General features: G+C 35.8%; 1 protein-coding gene across 4 annotated transcripts in view; it reads left to right on the top strand.

Annotated features, from left to right (window-relative positions):
* The window catches only part of RPS6KA6 (ribosomal protein S6 kinase A6), a 52,916-nt gene that overhangs the window by 12,461 nt on the left and 16,794 nt on the right, over nucleotides 1-23,661 (top strand). For 3 of the 4 annotated variants that reach the window (XM_065689443.1, XM_065689441.1, XM_065689444.1), the window contains exons 3-21: nucleotides 691-807; nucleotides 4,776-4,857; nucleotides 5,685-5,765; nucleotides 6,257-6,336; nucleotides 9,111-9,217; nucleotides 9,479-9,516; nucleotides 11,168-11,310; nucleotides 12,067-12,137; nucleotides 13,339-13,427; nucleotides 13,874-13,938; nucleotides 15,823-15,925; nucleotides 17,227-17,351; nucleotides 17,638-17,763; nucleotides 18,315-18,404; nucleotides 19,015-19,173; nucleotides 19,619-19,780; nucleotides 20,177-20,253; nucleotides 21,310-21,427; nucleotides 23,045-23,185. In XM_065689443.1, coding sequence (XP_065545515.1) covers nucleotides 691-807; nucleotides 4,776-4,857; nucleotides 5,685-5,765; nucleotides 6,257-6,336; nucleotides 9,111-9,217; nucleotides 9,479-9,516; nucleotides 11,168-11,310; nucleotides 12,067-12,137; nucleotides 13,339-13,427; nucleotides 13,874-13,938; nucleotides 15,823-15,925; nucleotides 17,227-17,351; nucleotides 17,638-17,763; nucleotides 18,315-18,404; nucleotides 19,015-19,173; nucleotides 19,619-19,780; nucleotides 20,177-20,253; nucleotides 21,310-21,427; nucleotides 23,045-23,185 — 1,974 coding nt within the window. The remainder of the gene's footprint in view (nucleotides 1-690; nucleotides 808-4,775; nucleotides 4,858-5,684; nucleotides 5,766-6,256; nucleotides 6,337-9,110; nucleotides 9,218-9,478; nucleotides 9,517-11,167; nucleotides 11,311-12,066; nucleotides 12,138-13,338; nucleotides 13,428-13,873; nucleotides 13,939-15,822; nucleotides 15,926-17,226; nucleotides 17,352-17,637; nucleotides 17,764-18,314; nucleotides 18,405-19,014; nucleotides 19,174-19,618; nucleotides 19,781-20,176; nucleotides 20,254-21,309; nucleotides 21,428-23,044; nucleotides 23,186-23,661) is intronic. The other variant, XM_065689442.1, reaches the window with a different exon arrangement.

Here is a 23,661-nt window from a genome sequence, read left to right as displayed (position 1 = left end):
CAGGAAGAAGTTAACAGTTCAGAATTACCCTCAGCTTTCTGAAGGTCGTCTCCACACAAGATAGTCTTTCCATGAACTCTGCACCCCAAAGCTGTTTCTTCTGTTGAATGCAAGAATTCTCAGAGTTCTTAAGGTGACTCACAAATAAGACATTTGTGCTCTTCAAATGATGCATATTCCCCTAGCTGCAAATGGATGACCGTATTTATGATTTGCTGCTGTGAAAAGCAATAATTACTGAAATGATGAAATTCAATTTAGCTTTCATTAAGACTGTTTCGGGAAAGGGGAAGATGAGAAGACTAGCCACTGGGAAAACTAAAGGCTGCTAAACAAAAGTGAAGCACAGAAGGATCATCTTAGACTTAGTTTAAAGATCTGTGTATTTATTCCTTTCATGCAAGAAAATCCATCCATTTTCTATGACAGAAATAAATAAGCATTCTTTGAGAATTTTACTTCAGTTTAGAAATTTCTATTTATGAAAGGATGGATGGGAAAATTCTTCATTTGAGCAGCTTTCTTGTCCTACTAGAACAAAACCAGAACACACACACCCCCCAAAAAACACCCCAAACAAACAAACGAAACACCAACAAAGAAAAGAGCAGGCATTTGCGTGCACTTCTAATGATACTTGATTCATTCAGGCCTGTTCATTGTTGTTTTTTGTTTGTCTTGAAATAATAGGATGAAGGAAGTGTGAAAGAAATTCCTATTACACACCATGTGAAAGAAGGCTGTGAAAAAGCAGATCCAGCACAGTTTGAACTACTTAAGGTTCTTGGACAGGGATCATTTGGAAAGGTAAGATAAGTTTTTATTTGATGTTCAGTTTGAACCTGCTTTGTCTTAATCCCCTTATTTCTGTAATACTACAAGGGAAGATACAAACCTAACACATCTGAGTGCAGATAGATAGGCCTGTGGAAATTGCCCTGTTTTGAAGTTTTTCATCCTGTTTTGCAGTTGAGGGGGAGTGGGAGGTGTTACATTTTTGCTATGATAGCATTTCTGTCTTGTTTTTGGAGGAAAAGGTGATGTCTTTTTCCATAGACCTGTCCAGGCATTCAGGAAAGTTACTGCTGTAGCAGAGTTGTTGGGGATGTTTGAAAAGATACTGGCAAATTTCATGTTTTTCAATCTTACTCTGGTGCCAAGGCAGCACTTTTTATAGCAGTACCCCAAATCATACCAGACACTGAGGGAAAACAGCCTCAGTCTTTAGGCAGGAAGGGTCATTCAGTAGCAGATTTTAGGAGGGCTGCCATGGAAAGCTGTGGTTTGCTTTCACTGAAAAGAGGCACGTTTGTGCTTCACTTGGACTGGCATCTGAAGTTTCATGGGAATAATGGTACCAACAGTAAGGAATTTGACCAGTTGGATTATAGAATCACAGAATACCAGGTTGGAAGGACCTCAAGGATCATCTGGTCCAACCTTTCTAGGCCAAACGTGACCTAGACTAGATGTCCCAGCATTCTCTCAAGCTGAATCTTAAACGTATCTGGTGCTGGGGAATCCACCACTTACTTGGGAAGATGATTCCAGTGACTGGTTGTTCTCCTCCTGTGTGCAGTTGGAATCTCCCCAGGACTAACTTGTGCCCATTACCCCTTGTCTTTTTCACATGAAAAGATTTAGGTGTGGGTTTTATACAACAGCTCTTGTGTTGCGTTAACAAGCTCTGTTTGCCTAATGCCATGGCTATCTGAAAGCAAATCCGTGGTGTTTTCAACTGCCTTAGGACTTTGTTGCACCATCTACTGAGGAATCAGACTGAACAATATTCTGTATAGGTTGCTTTGCATCTTCTGTAGCTTAGGCTCATGCTTGGGAGGCACCAGTGGTGTAATAGACACTTCTGGAGGCTCTTCTGGAGCAGGTAGTGATTTGTCTTTTAATGGTGGTACTTCACATGCTGTGAATGTTTGACTTTTTTCAGTATACAAAATCTGTATTGACGTAGATACGGGAGAATGATTGTGGTAGTTTGGAACTTGAATCAGCGTAACAGTAAATAAGCTGAGAAATGTATTTCAGGTTTTTTATTTTGCTGTATCTGTCAAGTGATGTAGAGCTAAAAGACACTAAGTGAACAATCAGTCAAATAGCATATAGAAGAAATATGGCAATTTTTTTGTTACACTGATGTTTTTGTAGCGTACCATTTGGAGTCACATTGCAGAAATGAAAATAAGACTGTAGTATCTCAGTCAGTAGTTTTAAACACATTAGTTGAAATACTAATCCTAGTGTATAAGAAGCTAATTTATTGTTTTAAACCAGATTCAAACTAGATCTTTTGCAGCTTCAAGCAGACAATCAGTTTTACACGTGCTTCTGTTTTCCTGTTCTTGTGCTGGTTTTATTTGTCTCATGGCAAGAACAAATCTCTGCATAGAGTTGTATGTGGGGAGGAAGACATTAGGAAGGCATTTTGGAAATAAGTGATAGTTCAGAAAATAGACTTTAAAGTATTTCTTCATGCTTTACAGCTTAGGAAATATTTCTTTATCTGGTAATGTTGGTTGCCAGTTCTCTCATACATGTCTTGAAGGCTTAAAAGGCTCCATGCATTTATTACTCCTGACTTGAGATGTATTAAGCTATCTTAGGTTAGTACATCTGGTACCGACCTTTTAGCCCTGACTCAGATTCTTACTTAACAAAGTTCAGACTCCGGACAGCCTAAAGAAAGCTCTTGCTCAGAATCCTGCCAGCTTGGCGAGACATCTATTTTAGAGTTCTCAAAACCTGGCAGTGCTTGGTTGATGAACTGGCTTTAAGAACTGGATGGGACTGTTGCAAATCTGAGCAGAGCTCATTTTGTCTGCTATTTGTTGCTTTCTATTGAAAAGGGAAAACAAACAACAAAGATCAATGACTGTTGCCTTGATGGTGTTTGTTTTAATCCTTCCAGTTCATACTTCCCAGGGATCTCCCTTTAGGTTTAGCAAGCACAAAGTTTGTTTTCTCTGGTCTATTATAGTGCTACAGCCCATCCTCTTACCTGTCTTTTCTGACATCTCTGCAGGATTTAACACTGCTTCACAGAAATAGAGGGTTAAACTTCATGTCCATTACTGAATTTCTCTCTTCAGCCTTTGATAATCTAAAGCTTTAGCACTTGATCTGCTGAAGATGATCTTCGATTTGCTTAGTTGAATCATCTTGCACATGTGGCCACTTTGAATCTGCTTTTCAATTGAATAATCAGTCATTGCATCTCTGCAAGGTGCAGGATTATGGAGACTTTGTCTGCAGGTTAAATAGATGGTGCTTGAGCAGTTTTGAGTATCAACTTTTTTGGTTGTTATTGGCTGAAATTTGTAACTTCTATGTGAATTCCTTACGTTCTCGCAGGCTGCTAGTTATTAAGCACTAAAATACTTGTATAGGCTTATAAATACTTTTGTAATTGTGAGTGTATTACTCTAGAGATGTTTTCTTATTTGCTGGTGTCTGAATTATTCCCTTTACTATTTGAGCATCAACATCATGTAACAGGAGAGCAGTGCTGCAGATCAATCATTAGGCAGAATTTAAACAAAACAAAAAGCCCAATAACCTTGAAGCACGATGACATTTTTTTACAAACCAGAGCTTAAGATAAAAACTACCCCTCTCCCAACCCTGTAGAACGTGGTCAGTGGCAGTGTATGAATTTCTCATTCTAGAATGGAGAATGTTGCAAGCTTGTATGCTTAGTTTTTAAACATCTAATTTCTAGCTATCTAATGACTTCTGTTGAAGTATATATGTAAACAAATCTAGTGTTAATGAACACCTGAATAAGGTAAGATCACAGAGGCCATTTTGGGTAGCTCTTGGCATTCTCTTTTGATAGTACATTATTTTTTATGGTACAAACATTCCTCATGATAATCACTATAAGAACAGCAGCTTGGAAACAGGAGCACATACCAAGCCATTTTGTAAATTGAAAGACTAGTAGTTAGAATGTTACTCACTGGAGATAAATGTATTTGTACTGCGTGATTTTATCTAATATTATGCTTTTCTTAGTGTCAAGTTATATACCATCTATCTTTAAAACTCCCCTGGAAAGAAAAGAGTAGAAAGACCTGTTGGAGTTGCTATTCCAGGGGGAAAGGGTGCTTTGATCTTGAATGGTGAGGTTTCCTTACTTTCATCTTGCCACTCTTGCAGAATTCATTAATACAGCCTGTTACGTATTTGAGACTTGGGTCTTAAAACTCAGAAGTCTCTTAGGAGGTGCCAGACCAGGCAGAATTGTCTTTCTCCAAGAAAGGAATATAAAGATACAGATTTATATAAGTACTTATCAAATAAGTACTCATCAAATAAGTACTCATTTAAATGGCTTGCTGTAGGAAAGAATGCATAGTTTATGACGAAGCTTAATACTTCAGAGAGCTTGGTGGTGTACGTACCTCTAATCTGATTAAGGGAATGTAATTTTGCTTTTCCTTTAAAGGTGTATACTTAGGAAAGAACACTGAAAGCTGTCTGAAATAAATAGGACGTTTGCAAATGCTTTGTGGTAGTTGCATATTTGATTAGTAAGCTTGCTGATGCAAAAAGACGTTATGAATGTTTGGTATCCTTTTCATTGCATGGACTTTTCGAGGAGTGGGATGGGACTAGGGACATGCTATCTCCTTGTCTGTATTAATGAAGTTTAAGGTAAAGACATAAAATAATGTGGTTTCTTATTTAAGTCAGCTTAATCTAGTGTTTACATGAAAGATTTTCAGGAGTAATTTTAAAAATGGGGTTTGTATTACCAGGTCTTCCTTGTACGGAAAATAATTGGTCCTGATGCTGGGCAACTTTATGCAATGAAAGTATTGAAAAAAGCTTCTTTAAAAGGTACGTGTGTCTTTTGAATTGGAGCTTTAGAAAATGGTTTCCAGTGAACCTCTATCTCTTAAATGACTCATGTAAATATTCTTTTTTAAAGCTTTTTTTTTAATTGTGGGTTTTTTTTATGTTACATATTTTTGAGGGAGTTCATAACTCTTCTTTGATGGTAGCTTTTGTTATCTTTTTGTCATGTTTTAGAATTATTTTAAATTTGGCCAAATAGCTTTAGTTACATGATTAACAGTGCTCTTTCAAACTTTAAAATTGCATCATTTCATTTTGTTTAGTCTGATCATTATATGAAACCAAATTAATTTCATAAACAATTTTCCTTTTGTTTTAAGTTAGAGCTCTACTGTGGTTAAAATTGGTCGATCGTTCCCTTTTATAGGTGCCGTAGCAAGCTAACTCACTGGTTTGTCATTCAGAAGAAACTTTAATGCGTGCAAGTTCACTGTGTGTAAAGAGGGATTGTTACTAGTTGGAGAGGAAAAAGTAATCTGAAAAGACAGAAAATATATATTCAGTCCAGATAGTTAATTCAGACACTGAAGTTAGCTGCCTAGAAATGTAGATGTGAGCTTTTTCTTGAAAGTAGTATAGATTATAAGAAAATATTGGAATGTGTTGGAGGGGAAGGAAGTTGAAGACAATAATGAATATGGGTCAAGGAGTTAAAAACTAGAGTTTTGTTATCTGAAAGTATGTATTTTGTGAGAGACTTTAAAGTTATAAATTACAAGGAAAAGTGTTGCTTTAGAAATAATTTCTACTCAATTTGTATTATACCAAATATCTTTGCTTCATCCTAGTCTTTTCTTTTTTCCCCTCAGTTCGGGATAGAGTTCGTACAAAAATGGAGAGGGATATATTAGTAGAAGTAAATCATCCATTTATCGTCAAGCTGCACTATGGTTGGTATTTGTTTTTGCTACATGCTTTGAAAGTTTCTTTCATACTTGAAGGCATAGCTGATCTTGTTCTTTCTCAGTTTTATAGTGCCCAAATTAGGTTCTAGCAACTTTAAATAATACGGCTAGAAAAGAAAGGAAATTCTAGGTTGAGTCCTCTTGAAATTAAAGATTTGGAAGATTCTGGCAAATTCTGCAGAGAGTTTTTTGCTTTTCATTGAATAAAGCCAAAACACAATAATTCACATACTTGGTTTTTCCCTGTTTGACAAAGGAGAAATGACAGTATTTTAATGATCTCTTATGACTAAGATTGTCCTCTACAAGAAGCAAGTGATCATTCAGGAAATTACCTCATGTGCTGCTGAGTTATTTCAGATCCATAACAAAAGTATTGCCTTTCATTGAAATTTCCAAATTGTAAAAGCATTCAGATCTGTTTTGTAAATCATCTTTGTCACACAGCCATTGATCTGTTTATTTGTTTATTTAAGCCTTTCAGACTGAAGGGAAGCTATATTTAATACTGGATTTTCTCAGGGGAGGAGATGTATTCACACGATTATCCAAAGAGGTAAGTACCTGAAATTTTATCTTCACTTAATATTAAGAATTTTTGTCAATATAGTATTGTCTTCTGTAGCTGTTTCTCCCATGTATCTTGTCATAGTCAAGTTTTTAATAACTTATTTGGGCTTTCCTTACATATTCTAGAATAAATTCTGTAACCTTAAGTAACATGTGTGTGTATTGATTAGAAGTCTAAGTTTTAATTTGGTATCTGCAAAGTGCAGTTCTTTTGTCTAAAAATGTTTTGTTGCTTAGAAACCTAATTGAAGTAAATTAAAATTTAGCAACGAAGGAAGAGGATGTAGAAGTTCTCATGCTCATAGTCAGCTTAAGTGCTTCTGGAAGCCTGCATCTCTGAGAGATTTCTGCTGCATTGTAAAATTTCAGAATGCTGTAATGCAAATCTTAATGCTTAATCTCACAAAGTGTAAATTGAGTATTTTTGAAACCACTTCCTTTCATCTAACATTGGTGTGCAACTGCACCTTTAATTTTTCCTTTCAATTTTTGCTTTTTTTTTGGAGTGAGAGCTTCAGAGGAGGGAATAGGATGCAGCTTGCTTTTTGTTGTGAGGCTTTTTTAAACCTTTTTCATTAAATATTTATTATATGCTACCTTAAGTATTATGAGCATGCTTATGAGACTTTTCTTTCTGCAAACTTTTCAAACTTTCATAAAAGATTTAAATTTTTAATGGCAATTTCTCAACAGCTTCTCAGTAAGAGGGCTTTTCAGTGTTTTCACCCCTGTAAATATGTTTGTATTGCTAATACATAGGAAATAATGCTTTCTTAAATGGGAAAATGGGGTATGTGGCTGATCCTTCGTGACATGGAGGTGGTTGTGTCCCCAGTATGCAAAGCCATGCGCTAGGTTTTTTTCCTCATGTACTTATGGTAAAAACCAAGCTTGACTTTAAGAACAGGCAAAAGAGAAGGAAGAATTTAAAGGGGGGAGAGGGGTTCTCCTTTTTATAAAAAGCTGACCTTGGTAAAAGAGTGATTATGTCTAAGAATTGAGCTCAAAATTGATTACTAAGACTAAAATGGAGGTCAAAAGGCTTAAACAAGCCAACTGACTTGCAAAGAGTTGTTGGAACAGTATGTAGGAAAGAGGTCAAGTTCTGCTTTGATATAAGATGTCTAATTATAGAAGAAATTGTGTTGTAGCAGGAAGAGCTTTAGCACTAACACAGCTGGGATTACTCAGTTTGCAATATTCTTAAATAAGGGATGCAAGTCTATCCGTAATACTACTAGCTAGGTGCTTGAAAGGTGTATTTATTCCCTTTGGGAATAAAGTAATAATTATCAAGTTTTGTTATTGTTAAACCTCTAATTGTTTTTGGAAGACTTCAGTTATTTTCTTTTAAACATTTACTGTGTATGTAGATAAGGGAAAAAAAATCAGGGCTTTTTATTTTATGATGGAAAGATTAAGTATTTTCAAAAGTACATGGAAAAGCAAAAATGGGGACAATATCCGTGAGGGTAAATTCCCCATGGCTTTTCATAGTTGCCTCACAAGGATTATTTTAAATTAATTGGGTTTAGTCTGAGGTTATTAAAACACTTCTGTTGGCGTTTAAATTCTAATATGCATAGAAGAGTTTCAGCTGTGGAGGTGAAATGAGTATATAATGAAGTTTTCATTAGTAACATTTAATGAAGTTGACTTGCATCATGTTTAATTTAACACAGAAAGCATTTTTAAGTGAAATGATTATTGGGAGACTGTAGAATACCATTTAACGTCATTGCATTCTGAGGTTTGCATTTTGACTACTCCAAGAATTAGTGATATCCAGAGTTTCTTCTGAATACAGATAAAAGCCTGTATCAATATTGCTCTTTAAAAAATATGGGTAAAACAGTATAGCATAACAGCTTTATTGTTCGCAGAACGTTAATACCTATCATTATGGAAATTAGGAATATTTCTGTTGCCAGTAGAGCAGATTACATATGTGCAATTCAAAGTATAGATTAGTGTACTGCTAAATTGGTACGCCCAGTTACCTTAATTTAAGTGTTGTTAGCTATCTGCTGTGCAGTTGAGATGGTTGTTCTCCTTATTCCTTGTGTTTTCAATAAATAAGGGACTAGTTCACTTAAACCTCAGATTCAATTCCAGTAATTTGTAGAACACGACAAGAGGCAAAGCAGGTACAATTCTTGTATGTGAGATGAAAAGCAGCCAGTTGAATATGGAGGGTAGAAATGCATCACTCAAATGTTCTGTATGTATCGTCAGTCAGTTTTTCAGTATCTCACTAGGTTTCTTCAATTTCCTTTTCCTCAGAAGAGCAGGGTAGGTTCTTCAGCTCCTACTACAGATTTTCATGAAATTGTTGCTTTCACCAGTTCTACTTTTTGTACTTCTGAAAAAGTATTTCTGCTTTTTCTACATATTGTTAATGTGAATTCAAAGACAGTCAGTCAATACAGCAGTCATATACTAAATTTTACAATGCAGTGGAAAGCAGTCAATATAGGATTGTGTCAGGAGTGCTGGTGTAACATTTATTACCTTAAAAGTTAGCTAATGCTCTGTAGTAATGCTCTGTTTTTGCTTAAGTATTGCAGGTAGTTCGACTGTATACTTGATGATTAGCCTATATTAGTATGTAATTTCTGTTAGGTGAATTAACGAATTATGAGCTCATAAAGTACTTCTAAAACTTATTTGAAATTCAGGCAGACAGGACTATTTTTTTTAGATTGCAGTTTTAAAAACTGAAGACAAGATCAGAAGGTAAATCTATACAGTTCTTATTAGGTTATGTTTACAGAGGAAGATGTGAAATTCTACCTCGCAGAACTGGCCCTTGCTTTGGATCACCTTCACAGCTTGGGAATTGTATACAGGGACCTGAAGCCAGAAAAGTAAAGTAAAATGTATTTTACCACTATTACATGTATTTTGCTTGTTGCTTTGCATTTTCTACTATAGTGATGTAAAAAATTACAAATATTATTGTTAGACTGTGTAAATGTAAAAAAAAAAAGTGATTTTGATGAAATAATATTGGCTTATTAAATTAGTAACAGCCGTTGGAGATCAAAATTGTTAACTTTTATGTTTAAAATGTTTTATGTAAACATTCCTCTTTATGTGTATTGGTGAATGTGAATTTTAATTTTCAGCATTTTGCTTGATGAAGCAGGACATATCAAGTTAACAGGTAGGTAACACTTACTAGTATAGCACTTTCTGAACATATTCCTGTACAAGCTTTTAGTTACAAGCCTAAGACAAGTATAGTGATGGGCTAGATTATGTGTGAGCCAGTATTTAGCTGTTTAGAAATTGGTTTATTAGACAGACTTCTTAAATCTGTATCGCTTGTCTATGTAAAGGTTATTTTTTTTATAAAAGTACTTTTATTGAAGTATTGTAGATCACCAGAGGCTGTGTCTCACAGTTTTCAGATCCTTATGTCCATGCAGGTTCCCCTGAAGTTAGTTTTCAGGGCTAATGTTTGCGTGGATAGGGTTGCAGTATTAACAGCAATATTGCTAACTGCATATTCTAATTGCTGTGTTTAAAATTTAAGAAAAGTAGTTGGAAATAAAAAGCCAGCCATTGAATGTGTTTTTTAAGGCAGCTTTAGTTCAGGAGGTGGTGCGTTAATAACTCAAACTATCCACCCTTCCGGTTAGAAAGTGAGCTGTATCAAGATTTACTATGCCTTTTAACAGAGGTGGTAGAGACAGGCTATACTTGCTGACTGAGACTTTTAAAAGGGAGCAGAGGTGCTTTTGGCATAAAAAGATTTTAGTGCACAGTGAGACTTCTGAAATATTACTTCTTTTTTTGCCTTTCTAGATTATCACTTTGAAATGCATATAAAATTGCAGAACAATGTTCTGTGAGCAACAATTAAAATACATAAATTCTAGGAAATTACAAATGTGCAAGACTATCTGGAAATCAAATTGCAATCAATTTCTGCAAGCTTTAAATTATATTTCAGGTTATGCTTTTATATTCTAGATTTCAGTATATATTTTATCTATAGATATTACTTACTAGATTCCAAGATAAAATTAAGCTTTTTAAACTCAAAAAATTGTTAAAATAATGATGGAAAGAAATCATGTTTATAAATTGCATAATTTTTAAAATTCAGCATTATATATTCAAATCTAGTTATCTCCTAAAATTCTCACTTCCTTCTGAGACTGGAAAGAGTAATTTATGGGATTATTGATTAGCAGTCATTTCCCCTTTGAAAAAAGGGACTCTTGAGAGTTGGGCAAATATCAAGGACTTGTGTATTCAGTGGCATTGTTCAAGCTAGGGAAGAAAAAGGATTCTGGGTGTAAAGTGAACAGATACACAAGATGACTGAGTTTGAGTCAGGTTGCAGAACCATGTTGCCTTATATAACAACAATATTTTTAGTCTGATTTTTATTTATTCATCATTCCGTAATGCTAGACCATGCAGACTGAGTTCTCTTTGAACCTGTTTTTTACTTATATCCAATTTTTTATGTGAATAAAGCAGGCAGTAAACAGAGATGAGATCTTTTGATTATCTTAAGGCTCTAATCATGTAATATTTTGTAATATTTCAAATATTTTGAGTAGTAATATTGATAGCTAATCAATTTAATAGGGCTTATAGAATGGTATGTAGTAAATTGGTTGTGTGCAGTATTTCTAGATCTCTGCAGTTTCTTGTTTCCTGAAGAGCTAGGATAATGACACAGTATTCTGAAAGCAAGCAAGCAAAAGCTGTCAACACTTTGACTTTGAACTACTGTGTACAGTATTGTTTTTTTCCTAAAGGTCTTTACTGGCTATATTCTTGTAATGCTGTTGTTGTAGACTTTGGACTCAGCAAAGAATCAGTAGATCAAGAGAAGAAGGCCTATTCTTTCTGTGGTACTGTAGAATACATGGCACCTGAAGTGGTAAACAGGCGAGGGCACAACCAGAGTGCTGACTGGTGGTCCTTTGGTGTTCTCATGGTACTGTATGCTTCGTTGCTTACCTTGCTTAAGGTCACAAATACATTGCATATGTCTAAGTGAATGTGAAGTAATGTTGTTAGAATAAGCTTGTCCAGATCTAATTACTAATGCTTGGGTAAGGGGAAGAGATAATAACTGGATGTCACCTGAAATAGTAACTAATCTGAATAAAATTCCCTTTTCACCTGCTTAGCCCTGTAAGGAGTACTTGTCAGGAACCAAAACAATCGCATGTAGTCCATTATTGGTGGTTTTAGAAAAAAAAACAACCCTGAAGACTTGGTTTTATGGAATATTAATTGCATTTTTTAAGAGTAAGCCTGTTGAATGAATACTGGAGTGTAGTAGTGAAATAAACCAGTAACTGCTAGCACACCTATGCCATGATGTGTTAGAACATCAGGCTGAAATATGCACATTGAAATTAAAAGTAAAGTACTGTTTTAGAATTTATTCTTCTTGCTCTTTTCAGAGTATGGCAACATCTAAGACTTGGTTGTGGAGGAGATTTTGTTACTTAGAGTAGTTTATGGATGTAAAATATTCCTACATCATCATTGTGTCTCGCTTGCCACTGTTGTTATCATGTAAAGTGCCAATGACAACCAAATTTTAGATTTGTGAACTTTTTGGATAATCTTTTAAAAGCTCAAGGCAGTATGTCTCATGTAGAGATAGGGAACAGTACAGTACTTAACACTTTGAGCAGTGGGGGAAGAAGTGTTGATTTAGATTAACATTTGTTCTTTTCAGTTTGAAATGCTTACTGGTACACTACCATTTCAAGGTAAAGATCGAAATGAAACTATGAATATGATACTCAAGTAAGTATATCTTCTTACTTTTGGAAAGTCAGAAAATGTCATTTAAATATGTTTTAACAGCTTGTTGTAGCTGCTTGTGCTTGAAGAGTTTTAGGAAGAACAGGAACCAAAAAGCCAAGCCCCCTTCCCAAAAGATTTAGAACCCAGACCACAAAAATACAATGAAGCATATGCAGGAATTAAAAACTTAAGGATTAACTTGTATTTTTATTGTAGGTGTGTAATAAAGGTAAAAAAAGTACAGTGAATTATACCGTCATTATTTACCGCTCATGATGTTATTAGACTGTTACTGCATCCTTTATTTTGTAAGCAGTAGGTAATCAGGTGTTGCTTTGTGTATGCAGATATGGAGAGTGCACATACATGCTCGCATTTTTCATATTAAATTACGTCAGTTACACCAGAAGCTGCCTAACAGGGCAGACTGGGTAAACTGGTAATTAGTAATTGCAGCTGTTGGGCAAATATGTTCTCATCTTTATTTGCACTTAGCTAACAAAGAATTTCCTTTTGACCACATGTAGAGCCTTGAGCCTTTTGAAGGGGTGATAGTCAGGGAAGGGGATGAGAGAGAAGCTCTCTTCTTACCAATGTACAGCAGTTTGAGCTTACCCTGAGTATGAGTTTATAGTGTTATTACCTGTAAAAACAGGTGGATTGGATCACTAGCCTGACTTGGCGCTTGAAGTGATACTACAGTTCTGCAGAAGAGCTTCTTGCCTTAGCAAGTCAGTAAGCTTTTTTATATGATGGCTTAATGAGGCTTCTACTTCTTGAGGCTTTTGTTTCAAGAGGAATATTAGTAATCACTTCAGGGCCAAGTAATTTGGGATTTGGTGAGTCTCTTTTGGCATTGATTTTGGTGGAGGTATTTTGATGATACTTCCTGGTGACATGAAGATATCTTTGAAAATATGTATTCCTGAGAATTGTTTTACTCTGTTTTAGTATAAAGCTTGTTTTGGGGGCTTAGCTGTGGTTCAGGGTGTCTTTTTGTTCAGATTTGTTTTGGGCTTTTGTTTAGGTTTGGGTTTGGTTTTTTTTATATAATGTGAAACTTAAAAGCTGATGATTTCAATATGTACACTCTACAAGACTTTGGAATAGATCCTTGATACATCAGATTGTGGAATGAATTCTATGTAGACAGTTTTTGGCAAGATATATTTCTTTTTACTTGGTCTCTGTTTTCCTTTAGAGCAAAGCTTGGAATGCCTCAGTTCCTCAGCCCTGAAGCACAAAGTCTTCTGAGGATGTTGTTTAAAAGGAACCCATCAAATAGATTAGGTTGGTTCATTTATTTGGATCTTGGAAATAAAAGTAGTTGGGTTAAGTTGATTATTTAAAGGAAGTAGTTGCTAGAGACTCTCAGGGTCTGGATGGTCAGTAACATTTAGGTCTAGCTACCATTTTTTGTTAGTTTGGATCATGACTTCCTGGGGCTGGCTAATGAATGATTACTTTCTTCGATCAGTGACTGTAGCAGTGAGCCAAGTCTTTGACAGTGTCAGAGCAAAGATAATTGACTGTATTATGGCTTCTTGTAATCCATTTGCCTCCCTGATAAGGTGTATGCTCCTTAATTGAGTATTTTACATCTTCTGAATATTGCTGTATTTGTAATTCCCTCAACCGTGTCTGTGCAAAGTATTTAGAAATTAACTAATTTTTTAGTGCAGTCATCTTCAAAACTTTACCCAGAGTGTTATAAATACAGTATTTTCTTTGCTCAGGAGCTGGATCAGATGGAGTTGAAGAAATTAAGAGACATCCTTTTTTTTCTACTGTTGACTGGAATGTAAGTACAAAATGAATCAAATGATGCTGGTTTTAATTTTTCTACATGTTGTAGCATTATAAGTACTTGTATCTGAATAAGGCACAGTAAACATTGCAGGACTGCTGACTGTTACATTCTGGCTTCTGTAATCTTGGCATGTGGAGCTGTAGTATTTATGGTATAGAGAGTAATAATTATAAACCATGCATTTTCTTTCTAAATAATGAAGAGTTGCAGCATTCTAAAGCTTTAATTGTCTGTTAGAACACTCTAGTCGGGGGGGGGATGCGCATGTTGCCTGTGTGCAGGAATCCTTCTCTTCAGTAAATGTCTGTCTAGTGCTTCCATGTGGGGCGCAAAACCTCGCTGTGACTTCTCTCTAGTTAGCTGCAACACATCCTGATTTTATCAGTCATACTGTGTTCACAGTTCAAGTATTGACTGAGATGATCTGGAGTCTGTACAAGTTCATGACTGCTTGCTTAAATTTTTAACAAGCACCTTAAAGCTTTTCCTCTGCAGTTAGACAACTGCATAATCTTTTGAGATGTGTTTCCAGAAACATTCTCAAACTCCAGATGCTCTATATCAGATAAACCCACTCTGAAAACACTCCTTTGCTATAGTGCCTACAAAAGGATACAGACAGAACTACCTGCAATGCCAGCCAATACTGTGCTCAGGCGTTTCTTTAAAGCCTGTTGTTGTGATACTTCTCTTTATCTCTTGTATCTGCTTCTGAGAAGGTGGTTTTTCTAGCTGTGTTTATGCAGTATCTACCATAAAGTCCTGTTTAGCAAGTAGAGTTTTCAGTAACAGCAAGACTTTCATGTTAGAATGCTTCGTAAGTCCTGTAAATTTTTTTGTTTTAAATATCAGGAAGTTTGAAAGATCTGCAGAGTTTCTGGTTTTTTGTTTTGTTTTTTTTTTTTCTTTTTTTTAATTTGGCAGTGCTTTGTATTTATTTCACTACAGTGCTGATGACCACTCCTGTATTTTATCTCATTATTTCTTTGGATGAATTCAGGTGCATCTTCCTCGGTTGTGTGTTTTGTGGGGGTTTTTTTGTTTTTTTAATTTATCTTTTTATTGAAATATGTTGCATGTTTTTGTGCAGGAAGATTAAATGAGAAGAACTGCAAAAAAACAGGTCTGAAAGGATGAGAGAAATACCAAGAAAATGTTCTCAGGACTTCATGAACTTTGCATAGGGCTGCAACATTGCTTGACTTTTCCTTAACTGTGAATGGGGGTTATTGCAGATTTGAAATAACCAGGGCAATGCATTTTTTTACAGCATATTTCCGTTCTTCCCCCCTGATTTAGTTTATTAGAACAGGAAAAAAATGGAATAGAGCTTTAAGAATTGGCAATTCCTTGCCAAAAGGTACATGCCTATCACTCGTGAGAAGTCTTTGGGACCCAGAAGACCAAGGTGAAGACTGTGTTCCATGTCTTCCCTTTGGTGTGGGTTTTTCAGGGTTCTGACAAAAGAGCTCTGAACCAGGTCTGAGATAATGGCAGGAAGTAAGATGTGCTATGGCTATTCCATGTTTTTCTGGATAAGCCATGGAGGAACTAGTGACAACAGCCTGTTGGAGTTCTAAAAGTACTGATCTGGTAGATGAGGCACATTCAGAAGAATAAGGAAAAAGAGTTCTGTATTGTTTGACTTGTTTGGTAACATTTACTGTAACAATTCAAATCAAAGCTCCATGAAAGTAAAGCAGTCTTTCCATATATATTTGTGGTTTTCTACGTGCTATATATTATTCACTCTTTCAGAAAACTGTTTTAATTAAATAATAGTATTGGAGTTGCTTACCCTCTAGCTTGCAAAATTATAGCACCTGTGGAAGTTTCATTCACTCTTAGTTTTATGATCTTGTCCTCCTACTTTAGAAACTGTTCAGAAGAGAAATTCAACCTCCATTTAAACCTGCTTCTGGAAAGCCAGAAGATACCTTCTGTTTTGATCCAGAATTCACAGCAAAAACACCAAAAGGTAATTGTGCATGGTTATAAGCTGGTGAGGTTTGTGGGACAAGAGGGTCAGATTAGTGTTACAACAACAAACAAAAAAGTCAAAAGTTAAAAGGAAAGGGTGTAACAGGTTTCCCATACTTTGAAGGAGTATGTTCTCTTGGTGGTTTCTGTTCTTTGAAATATTTTGCTATACTTTTATATTCCTTTTTTTCCTGTTGGTGAATCAGCCATAACTTTGAAACCATAATTCAGATGCTAGGACAGACATGCAGTGCTTGTGGGGGAAAGCATTTGCTACAATAAGTAAACTAAATTTGATTGCAGCAGTGGTTATTTTTAGAGTCAGTATTCCACTGAAAATTACTTGCTTCAAGTAACTTTCTTAAGCCCATTGCTTACTATAATTATTCAAATTAAATCTTAGAACTAGTATTGTAATACCTTTTCATTGAGCTGTTCACTATCCATGCTGAATTCGACTTTACTCCTTAGAAAATGGTGATGCAAAGGTAAAGAGCTGTGGGGAAGATGCAGTGGACTGGGTACCTGTACGACTAGATCTGTTGAAAAGACATCTCCAATAGTTTCAAGAAGCTTATGAGAATTTATCTTTAAAATATCCCTTTAGTTATTGAACCACAAAAATTTCCAAGTAACTGAACTTGGAAACAAAGCAAGTGCAAACACTGTTTAGTATGCTTCAGGTTTCACTTCAGGTTTTCTTTTGTGAGTTTTTCTTCACTGCTGCATCTTACTTTTAAAACCACTCGTCATGTGTGTTTGGAGAACGTCTATGGTTCTAATAGGCTACACAGAATTATCAAGCTGTGCTTCCTGTGAAATTTCAGTGGATTCAGAAGTACATATATTTTGAGAAAAACTTGGTTCTAGTTATTCAGTAGTATTACTAATTGAATATCTTGTCTCATTTCTGCCTTGCCAGCAGCGCATATACCACTGAAGTAGCAAATCTGTGGGCACTCATCTTTGCTATGCAGTCCTTGATCATAAGACTGTGATCTTTATTTCTTTCTCATAAGTAGCAGTGTTGTTCTAATAGACTTCTTCCCAAAAACATGTATTCTGACACTAGTTCCTGCAGTATCTTGCAGTTTTAGATGAAACGAAGGAATACTTGCTTTGTGTTTGGTATCAAAAAAGAGAAGACAGATAAATGACTGGAAGTCTTGCTCACCATCTGGTGTTACTCTTGTTTGCTCCCCTTGCCTCAAAATGTTGTTTCTAACATACCTCTCCTGAATGTTTAAAAAATTGCCTTATTGGGATTTAGCCACGCTAATCAAATGTGTATGCCACTAGATTCTCCAGGAGTCCCACCTAGTGCGAATGCACATCAGCTCTTTAAAGGATTTAGTTTTGTGGCAACTACTACTGTAGAAGATCATAAAATATCACCACTCACCAATATACTGCCAATAGTACAGGTACGTCCTAGGTATATTTTTTGGGAAACTTTTTTGGCATGCCAAAGACCAATATTTAATGTTTGCAGCCTGTTTTTTTTTCGTTGGGGAGACTTAAAATCGGCATTATTAAAATGTTTCCATGGGATATTTCTAAATTCTAGAGTGTATTGCTGTTTTTCTGAAGGCAGAATTCATAAGAGAAAGTGTGGGCAACCAGAAAAAACTTTTGCTGTTGGAAACAGTACTATGGGCAACGAGCATTTTGTTGTTTTAGGTGACAGATTGTATGTGTTTGTTTGTTAAGCAGCTTCATGGAAACAGCGCACAATTTACTGATGTATATGAACTGAAGGAAGATATTGGTGTTGGTTCCTACTCCGTTTGCAAGCGATGTATCCACATAGCTACAAATATGGAGTTTGCTGTGAAGGTACTTTAAATAAATTTCATTGTGACAGTTCTGAAACTATTGAGTAGTAGTTTTGTAAATTTAAATGCTTGAATTTTCTAGGCAGTGGAGATATTTAGATGCTGTGGGAAGTAAAAAATGGTGTTTGCTTCATTTGTTGAAATTTTGTATTGGCTTCTTTAGCTCTTCTTTTTGTGGGTAAGGTTTTGAAGATCTGGCTTTGCAATTACGGTCTGGAAGCCTGAAAGTACTGCATGATGATAACACCTGAAATAAAATAAAATCCACAAGGGTGGAACGGGGCTGCAGGGAATTAGAGATGCTTCACACAGTCCACGGCATTTCCTTGTCCATTGGAGCAGAATGGACTGCGTTAATGACATAATTTTAATGGGTAGTAAGGATAGAGCAAGAAATGAATAAGCAGTGGGATGTGAAGATGGAAGATTAATTAATTGAGATTAGTAAGAAATAATGAACTCTAGAAATATTTTTCTTTTTTATTCTGTTGTTGAAGTGGGAATAAACACTTTGTTTAGCCAAGTTGTTTTTCCTGTTGCTGTATTTTGCAGATAATTGATAAAAGTAAGAGGGACCCCTCAGAAGAAATTGAGATTCTCATGCGTTATGGACAACATCCAAACATTATTACTTTAAAGGATGTATGTACATCTCTTTCTCTGCTATTTCTTGTTACATAGTAATCAAATAAATATAGATGTAGAAAGCTTATTGGGATTCATTTAACTTCTTTTACATAGTAAAATATATCGGAAGAGCAGTACATACAGTAAGGTGCTGTTTACACAGAGAAATTATGTAAAAGTTACAAATACTGTGTTTCATCTTATTTCGAGCAAGTAGCTAATGTGTTGGCAATGTGAATCTGGAAAAGTAGCTGCATGTTGTCTGTACATGCAAAGTGCTGGCAGCTAAAAATTATCCATGGAGGGGAAAAGCAACAGGAGCAGTAGGGCTACGCTCCTCTTACAGCAGAAGTTCCTAGTCTGAAAAACTTGATTCATGAATTAACAATTGATTACCTTGATGTCTCACAGAATGCCAATAAGCTGTCCTATACTTCCTGCTTTAAGGCTCCTGCATTGCAGAATTAAAGTTGACAGTCCCTGCTGTTTGTGCTTTATGTTCATATGTGAAGAGGTGAACAATCTAGTCTGTAACTTTCATTTATTAGGATGTATAATTATAGATGATCTTTTTAAGAGATAATCTGTATTTATATATGTATGCGCTTGTTAAATTTCTCCTCAGGTGTATGATGATGGTAGATTCATATACCTTGTCACGGAGTTGATGAAAGGAGGAGAGCTGCTTGATCGAATTCTCAGACAGAAGTTCTTCTCTGAACGAGAGGCTAGCGCTGTATTATACACTATAGCCAAGACTGTGGACTACCTGCACTGCCAAGGAGTGAGTGATTTCCTCCATGACATAGCTTCTTTCACGTTTCTTAGAATTAACATGCCTTTAGTTATGTGCTTTAGTTGGCTTGCTTTTTATGGCAGAAGGGAAGAGGTTTTCTGAGTATTTTATGACAAATGTGAATAATATGAACAACTCATCCTGTTATTCTGGCAAGCCCATAAGACTCTTTATTGTAGAGTTTATGAAACAGCAGATTCTTGTTCTCTTAGGCTCATGGGCAAATGGTTATGTTCCAGTTGCATAATGAGCCAGTAGGCTTTTTTATTACATTCCTTGAACTAGAATTTATTGTTCCTTGGAAGTTACTACATCATTGTGTAGATCTCTTAATAAGTATGTTAACCTAGAGAACAGTTTTTCTAAATGTAAATTATATACAAATATACATGCAAATTTTAAGTGATGGATTTTAAAATTTCTTTGTTTGAAGGTAGTGCATCGGGACCTTAAACCTAGTAATATTTTATATACGGATGATTCAAATAATGCCGATTCTATCAGGATTTGTGATTTTGGATTTGCAAAACAACTTCGAGGAGAAAATGGACTACTTCTAACTCCATGCTACACTGCAAACTTTGTGGCACCAGAGGTATCTTAAGCTGATATGTGTGTTCTCAGTGCTGTTTTTGATGCATCAAGTACTTATATTTTGTAGCAGTGCTTAAGAAAAAAAAAAAAAAAAAAGAATTCTGCTAGTTTTCCTTAAATAGAATTATACATACTTTAATAAACACTGGTGCATATGTTTATAATAAATCTGCTTTAAAAATAGCAGAATCCACCCTTTAAAATGAGATATAAGCCTCCTGAAAATCTTCAGAAATTATATTCTGGGAACAGGAAGTACTGTTGGTAGCTGCTGTACTCTGTATATCCAAAAATAATCAATCCTGGGATTGACTCACCCTTCCTTAGGCTGTGCAGTGGTATTGGTTTGGGGTGGTCTTTTAATACTGAGAAGTCTTTAATGCTTTTTGTTTTATAGGTTCTCATGAGACAGGGATATGATGCTGCATGTGACATATGGAGCTTGGGTGTTCTTCTTTACACAATGTTGGCAGGGTGAGAACTATTTCTTAGCTTTTCTGTTTACCTAAGATTCCAGCATGCTGTGTGAATCCATGTTTTTGTTAAAATGATAAGATATTACCTGACTGATTTTTGAATGCAGAATGTCAGAGACACTGCAGTGGAACAGGAATCTTTAAATAAATGCGTACGTAAAGTAGGCTTATCTCATAGGTAGGTTCAAGGTTTCTCTTCTATAGTACATGACTGAGAGATGCCAGTCTGCCCCAGTTTCCAGGAGACAACTTGGTCTGTAAAAGTATGTAGTGTTTTCTTTCTCCTTCTGCCCCTTGTCCTCCCCACTCTAGCACCCTTATAGTCCACTTTGTATCTCCTGTCCCAGACTTGAGACCTGGCCCTTTTGTAGAGCACACTGGCTTGTAATCTCTTAAGTTTTCTAAACCTCTAAACTTCCATTAAGCACTATGAGGTGCTCAGTGGCCAAATACTTTTTGTCTTATAGATAAACACTATCTATTGGAAACTGTTCCCCTTGATAAATTTGTACTTCTTGTAAAATCACCGCCACCACCACGATTCTGTCATAAAAGCTAGGATTCCTCTATGATTTAAATGCAAATATGCAGATAGATACTGGGCAGTATGCTGCCTGCACACTTGAGAAACGTTGTCTGAATAAAAGGTATAGCAAGTTAAAAGTAGGGGGTAGGAGTGGTCCAGCATGAATTCCTGTCTTTCCATTTTGTTCCTTTTAAGTACATCAACTGGAAGACTAAAACTAACTGTCTGGGATCATTCCTAAACCTCTGTTGATGATGCTGTTGATCTTCTATGCAGAGCTTTCAAAGCACTGAGATAGAAGGCATTATTATTATTAAGCTTTATTATTATCAACATCATTATTATTATATTTGATTAACTACAATTAATATAATTCTGAAGATGAAATGTTAATATAATAAGTATTTAACAGTATATCATGTGTTTCTATCAGCAGACTTGTAATGATTCATGAGATTTTACCAGTTTCTTGCAGCTTCTTACCTATAATAAGGCATTTTGGTTTTCCTTTGTTTTTCTTTTCAACAGCTATACTCCATTTGCCAATGGTCCTAATGATACTCCAGAGGAGATCCTGGTACGGATAGGCAGTGGAAAATTTTCCTTAAGTGGAGGCAACTGGGACACGGTTTCAGATGCAGCAAAGGTGTAGATGTGTTTTGTTCTCATTTTTTTTTGTATAATTTGAATGAACATAAAACAGACTAGTCTAACGCAGTAGTGTGCCATTGTTGCTTGCAAACGTTATTGTAGTGAAGATCATGTGGCCAAACCTCCAGCTCATTGCAGGGTCAGCTGTGACATCTGACCAGGTAGCTCAGGGCTTTACTCAGCCTGACTTTAAAAACATCCAAGGGTGGTGTCTGAACAGCTTGCCTGGGAAGCCTTTTCCAATGCTTGTCTGCTGTCAGGGGAAGAAGCTTTGCCATCCTGCCTATGTCTCTTTGGATGGCTGCCCTGCCCTTGTACTCATCAGCCCATTCTCCACACCTCCAGCTTGGTGTCCCACTGCAAACTCAATGAGAGTGCACTCTCTTCCTTCCCCAGTCACTGATTCTTGAAGATTTTTAAATAAGATAGGTCCCAATATAGGCTTTTCTAATAATCAGTTGGGGTTTTCTATTTCTTGTTTTTGCTTGAATCAAAATCAGGTGTTTGTGGATTCCTTAAATGGAAGGAGGACTTTTTACAATTACTGTTAGTTCTAATTAGTCTTGCATGAATAGGTTAATATTTCAATGCTGAATTCATCAGATCTTTTGTCTTTGTTAGTATTTCCAGCAATTAAACTAGTGCTTTAACAGCCAAACATATTTGGTTGTCTTGCCAAAAACTCTTGATCAGCTTGATTATACAGTTGCCCCTATTATTTAAAGGCAGCAGCACTCATCAGTTGCTGTATGTGTTGTCTGGGCTTGGTATTGGCATGGTCTGTAGGTATCTTAGTCACCAGTGTTACCTTTTATAAAGCTTGGCATTAATATTAAATCTTTTCTTGATCCCTTAGAACTTTGCTACTTGTTCATTTTGGTAGGAGTGATTCAGAATGCTTATTGGCTGATGCTGTCTTAGCACAAGTAATTCACTTCAGTATATGGAAGAATGCTTAACATTTTGTACCTAGCAAAGGGAACATTCTGTCAACTTGTTCAAATTTTGTTTTCTTTCAAGCTATTCCTGTATCTGTTCTGTGCCCTTCCCACCCAGCTCTTCTTTTGACCAACATTGTAATTAGTAGCTTATTGCTAATGCTTCTGAACAGGCAAATACAAGTGTCCATTTCTGCTGCTTTTACTGCTTACATAGTTCCTTGAAGGAAAAATTCATTAATAGTATATCCCTGTATATGAATTCAATTGTAATACGTAGTCAGCAGACCCCAAATATATAGTTCAAATGAAGTCTGCAAATAATAGCTTTGTTCTGTAAAATATTTGCTAGATTTTAATATTATTTCTCGTCTTTTAAAAGATTATATTAATAAGCAACTGAAATATGAAACAAACAACAATAGGTTTCTTTACAATAAAGGCTTGCTCTGTTGAACTGTTTAAATAGTACAACACATTGTTTTCAGACTTCTGCAGTGTCGAGGCACAGACTGATCCAATTTATCTGCTGACTTTTGTGTGTCTATGTTTGCATTGTGTTAATCCCTGCTATATAGGGTAGTATTTTTTTCACTGCTGCCTTAGTTAATGCTTTAAAGTCTGCATAAGATTATTTTAACTGAATAATGTGCATGGTTTTCATTTTTATCTAGGACTTGTTATCACATATGCTTCACGTAGATCCACATCAGCGGTATACAGCAGAGCAAGTATTGAAACATTCATGGATAGCCTGTAGAGACCAGTTGCCACATTATCAACTAAACAGGCAAGATGCACCACATCTAGTAAAGGTAAAACAACCGAAAGGCTGACTGTTGCTTGAGCAGGTGGATGCACAATGAATTGGGTTGCTTTAGAACTACAGGCAGAACTTTTTTTTTTCCTTTTGTTTTCTCTGCTGCCTAGATATTTGAGCTACATATGCAGATAAATTACAGATAAACACATTTTATTAACCTGTGTATAAAGGAAGAGATTTTCCTGGGTGTTTTGTTTTCAGAGATTAAGGTAACTTTGGCCAGACAGAAACCCGGTAAGAAAGTTACCGGAGACAGACTGCCATATGTCTGCTAGCATTGTTATTCAAGTAATCTTTTGGGATTTTTTTTCTATGACTGGCTCATATTGTGCTTTCCTAGCATAATTTAATAAACTATGTGGCAGGTTTTTTCCACTGGTATTTTATCTGTTCTATATCAGTGTTTCTGACTTGACACAAAAACATTCTACTTGTATGCAGACAGATTTTAGGTTGGCTTCATTAGTT

Source organism: Lathamus discolor, chromosome 9 (assembly GCF_037157495.1).
Source record: "Lathamus discolor isolate bLatDis1 chromosome 9, bLatDis1.hap1, whole genome shotgun sequence".
Taxonomy (NCBI): Eukaryota; Metazoa; Chordata; class Aves; order Psittaciformes; family Psittacidae; genus Lathamus; species Lathamus discolor.
Note: the sequence above shows the minus strand (reverse complement) of the source record. Positions and strands in the feature narration are given on the sequence as shown.